The following is a 15,184-nucleotide window of genomic DNA, read 5'->3' on the forward strand; positions in this document are numbered from 1 at the left end:
TCAGATGTATCGGGGCTTCTGTACAACCTCTCGTTGTGTCGCTGGCTTACAGTCACTGCTCTCATGTTTTGTAGTATTGTCAGTGATGCATCATAAGTCTAACGAGCCATCCTCTTTCTCCAAGAAGCCACAATCCTGGAGAGCCATGGGATAGACGTCCAGAGTCCAGGGGGACACTCCAACAGCGACGACATCGACGGGAACGACTTCTCGGAGCAGGTAGCGCAGAATGAACATGTGATCGTACTGAGAAAAGACGGAGCAGCTTTTTGTCTTCCAGCTTTGTTTTCATAATTGATCAACAACAAGCACGAAGCTGCGAGCTTCTCTTGTTAGTGAGCTGTGATCTTTTCTTTTACATGCTGCTCATTTCAGCTTTGTTGACTGTTCTGTCTAATTGGTCTCTGTCTCGTTAGTGTTAATAATCCCAACACGCAGCTTGCAGTGCACCCTGAATATACAAAGCACTTCAAGTTCTGTGCATGATTGAAACTTGAAACGCGTCAGTGAGCAAATGTTCGTGCCCTCGTTTTGTCCTGTTACCAATGGAAACGTGTCTGCTTTACCTGAACACACCAGCTTACTTATGATTGCTCAACATACAAATCTCAAACAATAAGGTTACATTTCAAAATATACACTGCGGGTCCAGCGTTTTAGAACAGCCCGATTTGTCCAGTAATTTATTGCAGTTGAAGTCATTCGGTCCAGTGAACAGCTTGAACTGGTACAAAGGTAAGTGGTGAAACACCACAGGTTTAAAACAAATGATCCCAAAACTGAAACACAATGTCCATTTCAGAACGATACAAAAAGACCTTTTTCAGGGAACAACATGGGTTAACTGTTTGAAGCTGCAGTAAAGGAGGTTGATCAGGCCTTGAAAGCTGCTGCTCCAACTTTCCTGGATCACTTCAGCCCCTCTGTCTGTAGTGTTGGAGCACACTGTGGTACCAGACCCTGGACAGCATCAGCTGAGCAGTATTGTACTGCAGAAAGTGTTGGCACAGAAATGGTGAGAAAAAGGGAATTAACCGTGGAAGAGAGACAGACCGTCACAGAAAAGTAGGAACGTCACAGTGTGAGTGAGTCCAGTTTCCTTCAGCATCAAAGTCACTCAGAAACAAAGTGTGACAGGAAGATGTCTGCAGAGCCAAAGACACACCTGAGTCAGAGGACAGCAGCCGGTGTGATGGGCGGCTCACTGCATCCTTGAGCAGAACCGTTTTTATCATTTAAGGAATGTTTCTAAACTCAGACTAATGGTGTCCAAAGCTGAACTTGAGATGATTATCCATGCTTTTATTTCTTGACGTTTAGACTCTGTAATGGTCTTTTTACTTGTTTTAATCAGCTTTAAATCATCTTCAGACTGTGCAGAAATATGCAGCACGACTTTTAACAGGCACCAAGCGAAGATCTCATATCACTCCAGTTTTGGCCTCCCTTCACTGGTTGACTGTAAGTTTTAGTTTTAACCTTTAGGGTCCTACATGGTCAGGCTCCCCAGTACATATCTGCCCTGCTGAAACGCCATTCTTCTTCCTGAGCTCTGAGGTCATCAGATCAGAGACTGTTGGTGGCCCCACGCACTCGATTTAAAACTCGTGGTGATCGGCCTTTCAGCCAGTTCAGCACTCCCACTGGTTTTATTATTTATGTTTTTGATTCTGTTAAAAAGCAGCTGAAGACATTTTTATATCGGCAAGCTTCTAATTAATTTGTTGTATTTTACTGTTTCACATTGTTATTTGTCGTATTTCCATTCTTTTCATCTTCTTTGTTGTAAAGCACTTTGTGATTTTATCTGCGAAAAGCGCTATATAAATACATTTTACTTACTCACAGCACAGCAGCTTCAGGCACAGAGTCATAGTGGTCGTAGTAAGTCTCAGTTTCAGCTGTGAGGAGAGGACGGGCTGCAGCAAGAAAGCCATCAGCAGGACGTCAGAATAAGACAGAGGCTTGGTTCCACAGTGAGTGCCATCACCCGGCTGTTTGCTGATCCAGGGTCGGTGACTCGTACAGAGTGAGAGGCACCCTGAACAAAACAGCTACCGCAGCATCCTGCAGCACCATGCAGGACCCTCTGGTGTGGACCTAGTCTGTCAGGAGTTCATCCTACAGCAAGATAATGACCCAAACATCAGTCCAAGCTCTGCCAGAACTACCTCAGGAAAACAGAACAAGATGGTGAGCTTGAAAACATGGAGTGTGCAGCACAGTCTCCAGACTGAAACCCCACCGAGCTGGTTTGAACTGGACAGAAGAGCGAAAGCAAAGCAGCTACAGGGTCCACATTCATGGGAACTTCTGCTACAGATATGGGAGAAGATTTGATTGCTGTTGTAGCCAGAAGCCACCGCTGTTCAGCTGTTATATCTGCCAAAGGAGACACTTCGGTCTATAAACTGATTCCATGATTTCTTTAACTCCAATCGTTTATCTGTCAGAGTGCAATTGGACATTAAACTGCAGGATTTTCACAATAAAAGGCTGGAAAAGTCGGAGTTCTAAAACGTTTGGCCGGTAGTGTGAATGTGTTTCTCCTGTGAGTAGGGATGGGTATCGATAAGATTTTCATGATTCCGATTCCATTTTCGATTCTGTTTAACGATTCGATTCTTTATCGATTATTTTTAAAAAGGAGAACACTAAGGTCGATTAGCTCAGAACTTTGTTTTATATCTTCTCTTTGAACAAGATAGACATTTAGGAGTAACATGGCCTTACAAACCCAACAGTGAGATCTTAAGAGCCTGCGGCTCTTCAATGGGTGTCACAGGGTCCCCAGGAAAAACATTGTTATTGCTACAGAAGAATATTTTTTATTATTTTACATTTACAAAGTATAACGTAAATTATTCTGTAGCAATTACACAACAGTAATGTCCCTGCCTACAATTACACACATTCACTTACTGAAATTCATCTGCTGTGGCAAACGGGTGCAAACCTTTGACCACAAACTGAGTCACTGCTCGGTGACGTTCGTCTATCCTGGCCTGAAAGGAGACGCTACCGGCAGACTGCAGCGAGAACTGCCAGCATCTGAGCCAGACTCCGTCTGTCTCATCACAGTCACCTAAATGCACATTAATGGCAGGTTTGTAATAAGGCAGATCGCACTAACATAATATGCACTGTTGATTATTTACCTGCCGCATTAACGGGAGAGGACGTGCAAACGTTACCGCTGCTGCTGGGCTGAGATTCACGAGTCCGGAGCGGAATTAAAAACACGACATTCATTTAAGGTCATCGTGTGTTTTGTGAGCAAATGCTTTTGCATATTCGTAGTGTTTCCTCCCTTAAATGAAATATCTGCTTTGCAAGTACTGCAAGTTGTCCTGTTGTCATCCGTTCTCGTAAAGTATAACCAAACTTTTGAGCGTTTGAGCCGCCGTGTTTCCTGCCAGGTAAATGACGCTCCGCAACGCGGTGACGTCATTCGGGGCGACTGGGATCGATAAGGGAATCGTTTGCAAAAATGGCAAACTATTCCAGGGAATTGAAACAGTGGGAACCGGTTCTCAACAAGAACCGGGTTTCGATACCCATCCCTACCTGTGAAGCACCGCTTGCTGTAACAGTGAAAGAGAAGAAGTCATTGTGCAGATTTTACAGTGCTTCTCGCTCTTCAGATGACCTGCTAGCTAACGCAGTAACTCTTTGTTGGAATACCTCCAGGCCTGTGACCTCCCCTATTTTGACAAAAGACCTCTCAGCCGACCTTTTGGCCTTTATCGCCTGGAGCCCACCTCGCCCACACAGGTATCCCACACACAGCAACACGCTGAGACGCTGATGTTTGTTACCATAGATTAGTGGATTGGATTTGGATTGAGTGAATCATCAGCCTTTGTCACGAGTTTCCCTTCTGTGTACCTTTGTGTGTGCGTGTGCAGCACAGCTGTAAATGAGGCCAAAGCAGAGCCACATTTGCATCAGACTGAGGTTAAAGAGGTCCCTCCATGTCCACAGTGCTCTCTCACATTTCTGATGAATATAGTAATCAGATTTCATGTCACTGAAAAGTTGATGACGTGCTCGATGTCACTGATTTTCGAGCTCTTGTCACGCCAGCGTGTTCTTAACATCCAAACGAAGCTTTTGCAGTAGACGTGGTTCATCGTCTGACTGCAGCTGCGCTGTTTTACACTCTTCAAACGTCCGTGTATCAGCCCTGCATTAACCTGATTCGAGCCTTTTTCAGACGTGAAAACATGAACATTTATTGTTGAAGCTTTAAAATATTCATTTTTTACAGTTAAACCTTTAATGATCAACAGCAGCGGTCCAAATCACAGACCTCTCTGAAATCACAGTGACTGGTTTGACCGAGAAACATAAACTACATTTCTACACCAGTTTGAAATGAGGACTGTATGGATCGATTAGTATTGATTGATTATTGTATTGAGCTGAATTGTTTTCACGTAATACACACAGCAGAATCCTTGAATGAAGCTGACGGTGATATTAATGTGGGGATCCTCTCTGGATCAGCACGTTGCTGAGTGACAGAAGGATGAGGTGTTGTAGACGATCCCTGCGTGTGATCAACCACATTAAACAACCCGTGAATTTGAATCCAGCTCTCAGCGTAGTTCACTGCACTGGCTTCGTGTCCATTTACACGGGCATCTGCCTTCAGAGAGTGAAGGATCATGGGTCCCAGCACAGACATGATTGCATGAAGTCCTTCCAAACAAAAGCAAACATTTAGCCCGACGGGGCGACGCTGTGCATCAGTAGCTGAGTGGTTGAACAGTGGGCTTGGACGAGTTCACCACAAAGGGGAAAGGTTAAAACAGCAGCATGAGAAGCACAGACAGCAGCTGCGTTGTTGCCCTGTTTCACTTTGCTCATGCACAAACTCTTCGTCTTGGATCCTCAGCAGGGGCCGAGCTAAAGAAGCAACAACAGCCCTAACATGAAAGAGGAGCCCACAGAGCAGGTGTGGTCTAACAGTGCACAGCTGCAGCTGCACGTGATGATGACGTGCAAAGGGTAGCACAGGACCTGGGTGGTCCCTGGTATGGGTGGGGGTGTGGCTGACAAAGCTAAAGTGTCACAGTTACCAGGAAATGAAGGGTTTCTGTCCACTAAAATGAAAGCTGGGGCTTAGTGCTGTAGTGTGCAGAGGGGGGGACACGTGGGGTCAAATGCATGCAGTTTCTGTCATAGTTCAGTTTTGTGCACACTAACTCAAATTGGCGAAGCTGTGAGTGCAGTGTGTTGCTGTTAGCGTGACCGTGTGGAGACTCTAGACTCTCTGTAGTCAGTGTGAGGCTGCAGACATGAACGTTACCTCCTAACTGGGGATGGGCACCTCAAGCAAAAACACCAGGCTTTCCTCAGAGAGCCACTACTGTCACCTTGTGGTAGAAGTATCCCATTACATGCTTTACTTACTTACATACTTTTTTTTTTTTTGTCTTTTTAAATGATTTCCTTTAACATGTCAAAAGCACGTGTTCTTTCCTTACCTCTGATGTAGAGACATTCTGTTTCCTCTCATGACCTTTGTCCTTGATGTTCCTCCCAATGCTCCTCCCTCTCCCAGGACGACAGCGCAGCGCACAGCGAGCACCAGGACCCCATCTCTCTGGCTGTGGAGATGGCTGCCGTCAACCACACCATCCTGGCCCTGTCCAGAACCGGAGGGGGGCCCAACGACATCAAGACGGAGTCCCTGGAGGACGAATGAACTGCACAGGACCTGGGATGGAGGAAGGGGACGAGAGAAGGGGGAGTGTAATAGATGGAGTTGGGGGACTGAAAAGAGACCAAAGTAATGCTACTTAGTAAAGCTTCATCGTCTGCTCCTCAGCATCTGCTCCTCAGCCAGCCCCTTACCAACTCTCCCTTCTCTCCTGGCCTCCCCCTTCCTCTTCCCTCCTCCGAGTAATCCTTGTCAACAGTAATTACCCCCAACCCCACTCCACCTTACTCCATATATTGACACAGCTGGCAGAAATGGGTGACTGTAGGCCCTGTGATCTCTGTGGAAATGAGCCACAGAAGAAAAGGCGGCTCCCGCAAACCCCTCTAAACGGCGGCTCTTGTCCGGGAGTGTGAACTCTCTCTTCCCCTCAGTACAGGATACCTCTTCTTTCCTTACCTCGTCCTTGCTCCCCTTCTACTTCCCTCTCCAGCCTGGTCGTCTGAGCCGATCCTCAGTCTATCTCACCTCAACGTCAACCTCAGAAAAGTAATGTGTACTGTATATATATTATATACATGTTTTATACATATATATGTATATACATATATATGTATATGGTTCTTATGGTTCTCAGTCTCACTCACCTCATGGTGTGCTACCTATCTACCTACTTACCTGACCCTCAGATTCACCTTATCATTGTGCAATTCATCAGAAGAGCAACCTCTGGCCTAACATCTCGGGAAAAACGGAAGTCAGTCAGCAAAAATGATATCAGAGCTGCGCTGACACTCTTCTCCTCTGTCCATTCCTCAGTAGAATAAATGGCTTTCGGTTTCCTTGCAGTAGAGCTGCTAGGTTGGATAGAAACATATCTGAACTTTCTGTAGTAGCCTTACGTTCACGCAGACAGACGTTGTTTTTTGCAAGCAGGTTTTCATACAACAGGGATGGGGACTGTGAATCACTGCACTACGAAACATGTTCAGCACACACTGACGATGGCAAACGGTATCAAGGTTTCTATCCAACAGCAGCAGCAGTGATTCGAGGTTCCTTACTTGCTCTTCCTCTGGTTCTAGGCCAAACAGCAACTGGACGTAGTCATTTCTGCTCCCTGTGACACTATTGTTAAGTACTAAAGACTATGAGGATCAAGCTACGGTCAATGTGATAATCGAGCAAACTTTGTAAGCTATCTAATAAGACGAGTTATGCTTTGTTTGAAACATCATCCATGCCAAAGGAAAAGAGAGACGCTAAGCTAATACTGATCTGAAAACAGTGTTAAAGTCCATCCAAAGTTATTTATACCAACTCCTTTGGCCTACGCAGGTTTATTTCTTGACTCAGTATAGGCTTGACACTACAGCAGGTCTGTTTCAGTAAAGGTAAGTTTTAGCAACCAGGCATACAATGATAAAATACCCTGAAGCTTTTTACTATTTCTGTGACGCTGCCTCGTTATAATAGTAATGTGCTTTTTCTAATATCAGAGGTCAAATTAGATCAAGTCCACAGTGAAAATGGTTACAAATACCAGAAACATGTTCGAGGCTTCTTTCATCTCTGTAGCCTCAGAGAAAAACTTGCCATTTCAAAGGGAATCAGTCACCGACTACTAAAGACGTGATTTTTTCCTTTTTTTGCCCTGATGGAAGGATCTCCAAAACCATCTCTTACTGAATATCACTATGTTGTGAGATGGGTTGTTCTTATTCAGTGCTGTGGGACTCGACTGTTTATTTTCTGTATTATTTTGTTTAAAGCAGTTATTTCTATATGCCAGATATGTCCTAGCACAAAGTGGAGCTAGAAGCTAGGTTTGCTCAGCTTAGCCACAGGACAAGCATCAAGGCCAGCTTTGTCTAACGGGAACAAACCAAATGTCTAAAGTTTATTCTTGAACATGTGACTTGCGGCTTTTCTCTGTGGCTACTTGTTGATCCTTTAACTCCGGCTTGAATTAACTGAAAACTAGCGTTAGCATTGACTGTTAGCTTAAAACACAAAATAATTTTTCTATTTTTTTTTATTTTTTTTACGTTTTTTTCATGATTTATGTGTTTAATCAGTAAAAAAAAAAACGTCAACCAAGTGCACATTTTTTCCCTTTTGTAAAAAGCCTGACTTTCTGCTAAGCTAAGTTAAGCTAGCTTCTAGCATTAGCTCCGTACAGTCGTGACAACAATTTTTTTAATTACATTCCCCACGAAGTCAGAGTCCCTGCATTAGCGATGGTTTTGGAGAAAGAAAAGAATATTCTACGAAGCGGGATTAAACTAAACTGTCTGCCAGAAATTTAATGCCGGTCCTCAAGTTTGTGATAGTTTGATTTGGCTGTTGGTGATCATGCACCAAAAAGGCTCACAGGTTTAATACTGCGGTTAATGTCTGGTTCCTGCTTGTACACCAACTTCCAGTCCTCAGCTGTAGTCTAGTAAAGCTTGATTTAATTGTACTGCTTCAGTAAGTTCAAAGCTGCAATACAGTGACTCTCAACTGGGACCTGTGTTTGAAAAAGAAAGAGCTCAAAGCTAAAAACAGTATGTATTTATACTCATTTTTATGGTATTGTACAAAAACAAATGTTTTGAAATGAATCATGCTTTTTTTTTTTTCTAATTATTTTTCTCTTTTTTTAAATTCTCATTTTTTGACTGTTTTGCTCATCCCTTATTTGACTGAACAGCAGTCTTCCCGTTTGTATTGGACATAGTAAGCTACTTTATGAAAAATAAACCATGATGCACCTTAATGAAAGTTAGTATTAACTAAAATTAGTATTTAACTAAGTATTGATGTTAACTAAACTTTACATGTAACCTTTAACAAAAAGTCCAATTTCCAATATATGATGGGGAAAGAAGAGAAATTCAAGTAGAGCTGCTTCATTCTAAACTAAAGCCCCAGTATGTGCCAGTCTCTTTGGTAAATAGCACCACACCAAACTCCCTGGTAAAATCTCCAGTTTCTGATTTGAACCAGCGCACGTGTAAACCGTGCACCCGTTTTTGACTCGGACAGATTGAAGCATTCATTGAACTGAGAGCGTGTCTCTTTAAACTACTTGAAATGAACACTTTTTTTTTCCTTCTAAAGATTTTGGGGGGGGGAGTTTGGCGTGATGTTCCCCTACAAAACATGCTGCGCGTTAGAACTGGTGAAATTAGCATGCATTCAGAGATTATTCCCACTATGAGACACTTTTAAATGAACTGCCTTTGACTTTGAGAGATGCCGTGGCCCAGTTAGCAAGTACAAGTTTTAATCCGCTAGTATTTTTGCATGAACATTGAAGCTTGACAGAAAAGTTCATGGGGTGGATGAAAGAACCCTCAGGTGCTCACAAAGTAGATTGTGCTAGTTTTCCTTTTTTTTATTTATTTATTTTTTCCCAGAAGAAAACTGGAACCCAACTCGAGCGTGACACGGGCACTTCCCCACTCGCTGTCATGCATACTCAGTGGTAGTGCTTGCTTTGAAGGGGCGTCCTCTCTTGTGGTTGTCAGGGTCAACATGCCTACGTGTCCTTCTGTGTCCCCTAGTGCAACACCATCCACTTCATCCCAGTATAGCTCAGAAAAAGAGGACTGAATGCTGTTGTATCAATCTCAAATCTAGTTATGTTCAAAATTACTGTATTGCCCATTTCAGAATTTAGTGCCTTTTTTGGACAGTAGACTGTTCTGTAATTAAGATGTAGTATATATACATTTTTTGTACAGTTTCTTTGTTCATTTTTTTTAACTTGTGTTTATTTTAGTATGATATATATATATATATATATATATAAATATAATGTACAAGAAAGAGAATAAAGCTATATCAATGAGAATGTGTGTTTATAGTCTTGCTGGCTGCATGTATGCAGATCTATACACAGATACAAAGTACACGAATCAAAGCAAGCTTTTAATAATTATCTGAAGCTTACAACCAAAGTTTTCCTCTGATGTAAAATGTATAGAAATCATACATATACCAACAAGACAGCGTACATCACTGTCACAACAGCGTTTGCATTCAAAGGCTTTATGGGGGGCCGGTCTCTCGTCAAAATGCCCGGGCCGATTTTTTGTCCCAGTCCAGCCCTGGGCACGACACGCAGTGAGTTAATCTGAGAAGGTGCATTAAAAAATAAATGGCCGGGCCAGCGGTGCACATCGCAAATTAACTCGCGTACACACATTAGTTGTGCCGCTTCTTAATGACGGTATCTTAGCTAACAACCCCAACTACCAGATTCAACTTGTAATTGGCTAAAAATAACTGAGAGGGACGTTGCTAGCTGGCAGTTTTTTCGAGCGATGTTGAAATTTCCACATTCAGACACTTCAAATGCTTCAGCAGCTGTCCGCTCAGCGCAGCATCAGCACCGCGGAAATACACGAATACATCCGAAGACTCGAGACAGATCAAACCAGAAAGCTTTAATGAGCAGCTGGGTTTGCCTCGCATTAACTGGTATTAACTCAGCCAGTTAATCGAAATGCAGCTGATTGAACTGAAAAGCTCGACTCTGTGGGGTCAAAGTTTGCAGAACTACGAACACAGCTGGAATCCACAGCCGTGCGTGTTCATGGAGCTGCATGTTCACCTGCTGGACGTCACTACCTGACAAGTTTAACTGTCTTCAGAACATTGCAGAGGCCTTATTGACAGTATTTGGCTCTACATGTCTGTGTGAGCAGGGGTCCGTTCTTCGTACCTCGCTTACTACATCCAAGATCAAATCATCGCGCCAACTTTGAGCTCGCTATTCCGGTTCTCCGAACACACCTGTTGTTGACGATTAGTACAGCTGGATGAAGTAATGTGAGATCACCGGGTGTCGTAAAAGGGGCTACGCATCGATAGTGGAAACATTGATCGGCAACCCTTTGATTGGTCGGCGAAAATGTCGAAGGAGCGCGCTCGGTATTTTTCGGCAGCAGAGCAAGAACTCTTGATTGAGGGATTTCAGGAGTTTCAGAGTTTAATTAAAAGGCAAGGGAACACTGCAAAGGCTGCAAAAGCAAGGAGAGAGGGCTGGCAGAAAGTTGCTGACAAATTAAACTCGTAAGTAATTTAATAATAACAATGATAATGGGTTGGATCGATATAGCGCTTTTCAAGGCACCCAAAGCGCTTTACAATACCACTATTCATTCACTCTCACATTCACACACTGGTGGAGGCAGCTACGGTTGTAGCCACAGCTGCCCTGGGGCAGACTGACAGAAGCGAGGCTGCCATATCGCGCCATCGGCCCCTCTGGCCAACACCAGTAGGTGGTAGGGTAAATTTATTATTATATTACATTATATCCTCTTTCACATTAGAGCCACAACAGGACCCACTAGAACATGGGAACAAGTAAAAGTGCAATATAAGAATATTCTACAGAATGGTAATATTTATCACTTATATTGATTTTAGTCTCTTGAAAAGAGACCCTGAAATAATCTGTTTGTTTATAACAGCAACCAAGAAAAGGGCAGAGCAAAAAAAGACAGGTGGTGGTCCTGCACCCCCTCGTCAACAAGTTGGTTAAGTAAATAATACCCTCACGGGAAAATCGATATCTCTCTATGAGCACACTGTCGCGCTGAGCTAAAGGATCCTGTCTATCCCGCAATATACGCTGAATTCTGAAAACTCTCCTTATCAATCTTGCACCTTCTGCAATGGGCTGCTCGCGTATACGGACAGGACATGGCTGCGACAGACTTCCCAAATCCACCTTCACTTTTATAGCCGTGGTCTCTCATCTTGCTTACATGAAGTAATTTACTATTACTACTCTAAAATATGAATTACATCTGAAATAATCAAATACATGAAATAGAATGATTAATAGTACATTTCCCTTTTTTTTAGGAAATGACCTGTATGTATCTGTGTGAAATCAATGACAGGATCAAGTACTGCATTATCTTTAGTTACATTGATAATATTTATTTATGGAAAAACAGTGGTACAATATCGCTGTTGCTTTCGTATAAATGAAGCGGACATACCTGAGTGGCCGCGATCTAATCCTGTTTACATAAAGTAAGCCTGCTCCCGAGCAGGTTTACGCTTACGGATCTGTTGCTATGACAGCAAGTCCCGGATGAGCTTCGGAGAACCGAACGATCCAAGGTCAAAGGAGCTTGCAAAGAAAAGCGTCTGGACTTCTTTAAGTTGCTTGAAGACGTTTCACCTCTCATCCGAGAAGCTTCTTCAGTTCTAAGGTCAAATGGTGGAGAGTCCCAGATATAAACCTAGTGGGAGTTTCCCCCCACAGAGGGACAAAAGGACCCCTGATGATCCTCTAGTCGCCTGAGCCAAGGTGTGAAACTGGGCGTGGGTCCAAATCAGCCAGAGTTTCGGGTGTGTTCATTGTGAAACCTGGCCCCACCTTATCATGCGAATTCCTGAGGTCTGTCGGTCGGTCACCTCTGTGCACGTCTGGGTCAGGGAATGGGTCTTGACTCATTTGTTCTTATTCGCTGAACATCAGCTCAGAGTTGTTGGTGCAAGTATTGAACATGACTTTCGGTAAGCCTCAAACCAGCTCTGACAAACTGACTGATGCAAAGTTTTGACCGTACCTTACAGTGTAGGGACGGAGTATCGCGGACCTCAACTGGGACAGAAGAAGGCAAACTTTGACCAATGCCTCAATCCCACTGACACACCTTTCATGGAGTAAGCAGAGTCTTGGGATGAGGGAGATGACTCGGCCGTCAGTGGCGCTAAGGTTGCTGAGGTAGTTAAAAAAAGAGTTCGGTGAACCTCCAAGTCTGAGGCCGTAGTTCTCAGCTATGTTCTCAGGAAAATGTTTTTTTTATCATAACCTTAATGACTGCAACACAGCAAAGGACATTACTAATGCAAACTGATTACACTGAACCTTAATCGCCCTTTTATCAGTTAGTATAACAGAGCTGGAATAGCTCTTACTATGACCGCCATGGAGACACTTCCAGGTCATTTCTTTCAGTTAGGAACCTTCCTAAGGAAAAAAGACTATTGGGATGCAGCCAATGACTTTTTAGACCCTTAACTTCTCCTCGCAGAGCTTCAAGGGATCTTCCAGGATGGTGAGGATATTTTCGGCAGACTTAAATTGGTCATCAGGCAGCGATTTCATACCTGTTGATGTCTAATGTGGAACTTGACCTGCACTGGCGTGAGTTGGCTCCACAGCATAAGTTAGCGTGACGCTTGTAAGAAGTAAACCACCTTCGTGGTACAGAAAACCCAGGATCAACCCTGAAGTTATCTGGATAAGTCATAAATCCTGTTTCATTGGCCTCTACACTATGAAGATAGACTTTAAGCTTATCCGGGTAACTTCAGGGTGCGTTTTATTTTACAATCACTGTAATTTATTTATACACGTATAGAAACATTAGTATTTCTATATGCTTCTGTTACCGGCACCAGACCCAGGGGAATCTGGACCGGCAGCAAGCGGCACACAGGCTAGAGAGCACTGCGTAGCCAGATATGAGCAAACTGTGGATTAATAGAGAGGACACCCAAGTTAGCGTCTTGCTCAGGCCGGAGCTCATTTATTTCTGCAACATATACACAATACAAATGCATTCTTCCCATAAAATAACAGAGTTCACAAACAAAAATAAAGTTACAAAAAGTTTCTCTCAAAAGCAAAATAAATACAAACTAATTCAAAATGACTTTACATACAACTTAAAACAAAACACTCGCGGCTAGAGCAGAACAACATACCAAAATAACCCATCTCACATTCACACAACCTTTCCCCACATTCGCGCCAAATACGCTATTACTTTTGAACATGGCGTCCCCTGAACGCAACACAACAGACGACTGCAAACGTTGGCTGTGTCCCAACTCAGGGGCTGCACGCTTGAAGTACGCATTTTAAGTGCGATTACGTCACCGCCACGCGACGACGGCTGTTCCAATTCGAAGTGTGCTCCAAATGCGCCGTCGATTTCCCCAAATATCAAGCGTGGTCCCATATAGCCCACAATTCAGGCTGCCACTGAGCTCTGCCCAGGGGCGTTTCTGGGATTTTTTTAATGGGGGGGCTAACAATCAGAAATAACTGTTGAAAACGACCTTGGAAGACGTTTATATATTCATGAGCATTTTTACATTCATAGAACAATGATCAACATTATTGATTTCCTAAAAAAAATGATAGTGAGGATTTATTCATTTAACAGTATTTATTTGTAAGAAACACTGCATATTGTATTATATACAAGGACCAACACATTTTCATTTAAAAATCAAAGTATATATATTCATTTAAAAGGAAAGGAAATGGTAGGTTTTTGTTTTTCTTTAAACATCAGAATGGCTGGTGTGGTTTTGTTAGCTTATTTAGGATGGAGGTGATCATTTTTGGGACTATTTTCTGTAATTCCACTGATACCAGAACATGTTGTGCACTCTCCCAGTTCTTGCACAGGTCCCTTTGGAGGTTTTTCACTGTGCATTCATGCTACAGCGCTGATGTTTCAAAGCACTCAAACAAAGGCTCAGTCTAGGTGCAAATTTCTGTCTCCAGTGTACTTGTCTTATTAAAGAATCACATAGAAACATAAACGCTTATATTTGCTCACAGAAAAATACAATTAGTATAAAATAAACCCAGGGCCAAACTGAAGGTTTCTAGAAGTTACCGAGAAGCTAAAAGTCCTGCTTCATATTGCAGAGGCCTATACTACAACATCCCAGGCTCCTGTTACCAGGGTAACCCTCTGATGTATTTACTAGCAGATTTTTTGTCAGTCAGCAGTATCCTGCCGTGTCGTCGCTTCAGTCGGAATTTAAGAGAAGTTACCAAATGTCATTCAAGCGTTAGGAGCTGATGTGTTGTTGCGCTGCAGGGTTTGGCCCAGAACCTGCTGAAGAGAACATCTGAGCGGAGCTCCGTCAGCGGATGTGGGATCACCTTTGAAGTAGTTTCTAACATCCCAGGAGGAAGTACCAGGACATCATGTTAGTGTTCAGGAAGGAAGGAAAAGACATTTGGAAACCAGCAACCATGAATTTCACTGAGACATCATGTCCACAAATGAAAACAGAAATGATTACAACATCTGTGCAGGAACAGCTGGTCACTGCTTTCCAAATATCAGTGCTTCTCACCTCAGACTTACAGTCTGTGTGGACAGAAGGAGGACAGAGGACCGGTGGATGAGGTCGTGGAGTGGTCTGGGAGAAATCACCCGGTGGTTAAAGAAAGAAAAAGTATGAATAGCATGAAATGGAGGAGCTAAGCTAGACCAAAGGTTTTGCAGAGGCACTCTTGAAAAATAGATAAAGATGGTGCTCAAACTTTATTTTTCCTTCTCTAAAGTTAGCTTAAAAAAATAAAATGATAAAAAAAAAAAAAAAAATCCTAATAAAACCCAATCGAGATGATGCAGTGATTATGTAATCTCTTTTACCAGGACATCGTCGTAAAAGATTTTCTAATCTCAAAAAATGAGTACATAATGTACCAGAGAATAAAGCTGTATCTCACACACACAGACACACACA

General features: G+C 43.0%; 1 protein-coding gene across 11 annotated transcripts in view; it reads left to right on the forward strand.

Annotated features, from left to right (window-relative positions):
- Positions 1-9,509, forward strand: part of hmbox1b (homeobox containing 1 b) — a 50,464-nt gene extending 40,955 nt beyond the window's left edge. For 5 of the 11 annotated variants that reach the window (XM_040017922.1, XM_040017925.1, XM_040017927.1 and 2 more), the window contains 3 exons: positions 125-219; positions 3,691-3,774; positions 5,570-9,509. In XM_040017922.1, coding sequence (XP_039873856.1) covers positions 125-219; positions 3,691-3,774; positions 5,570-5,713 — 323 coding nt within the window. In that variant the 3' untranslated portion in view covers positions 5,714-9,509. Of the gene's footprint in view, positions 1-124; positions 2,660-3,690; positions 3,775-5,569 lie in introns of those variants that run through there. The other 6 variants (XM_040017929.1, XM_040017932.1, XM_040017930.1 and 3 more) reach the window with 4 other exon arrangements.
- The last annotated feature ends 5,675 nt before the right edge of the window (positions 9,510-15,184 follow it).

This window comes from Simochromis diagramma, unplaced genomic scaffold (genome assembly GCF_900408965.1).
Source record: "Simochromis diagramma unplaced genomic scaffold, fSimDia1.1 OVJJ01000802.1, whole genome shotgun sequence".
Lineage (NCBI taxonomy): Eukaryota > Metazoa > Chordata > Actinopteri > Cichliformes > Cichlidae > Simochromis > Simochromis diagramma.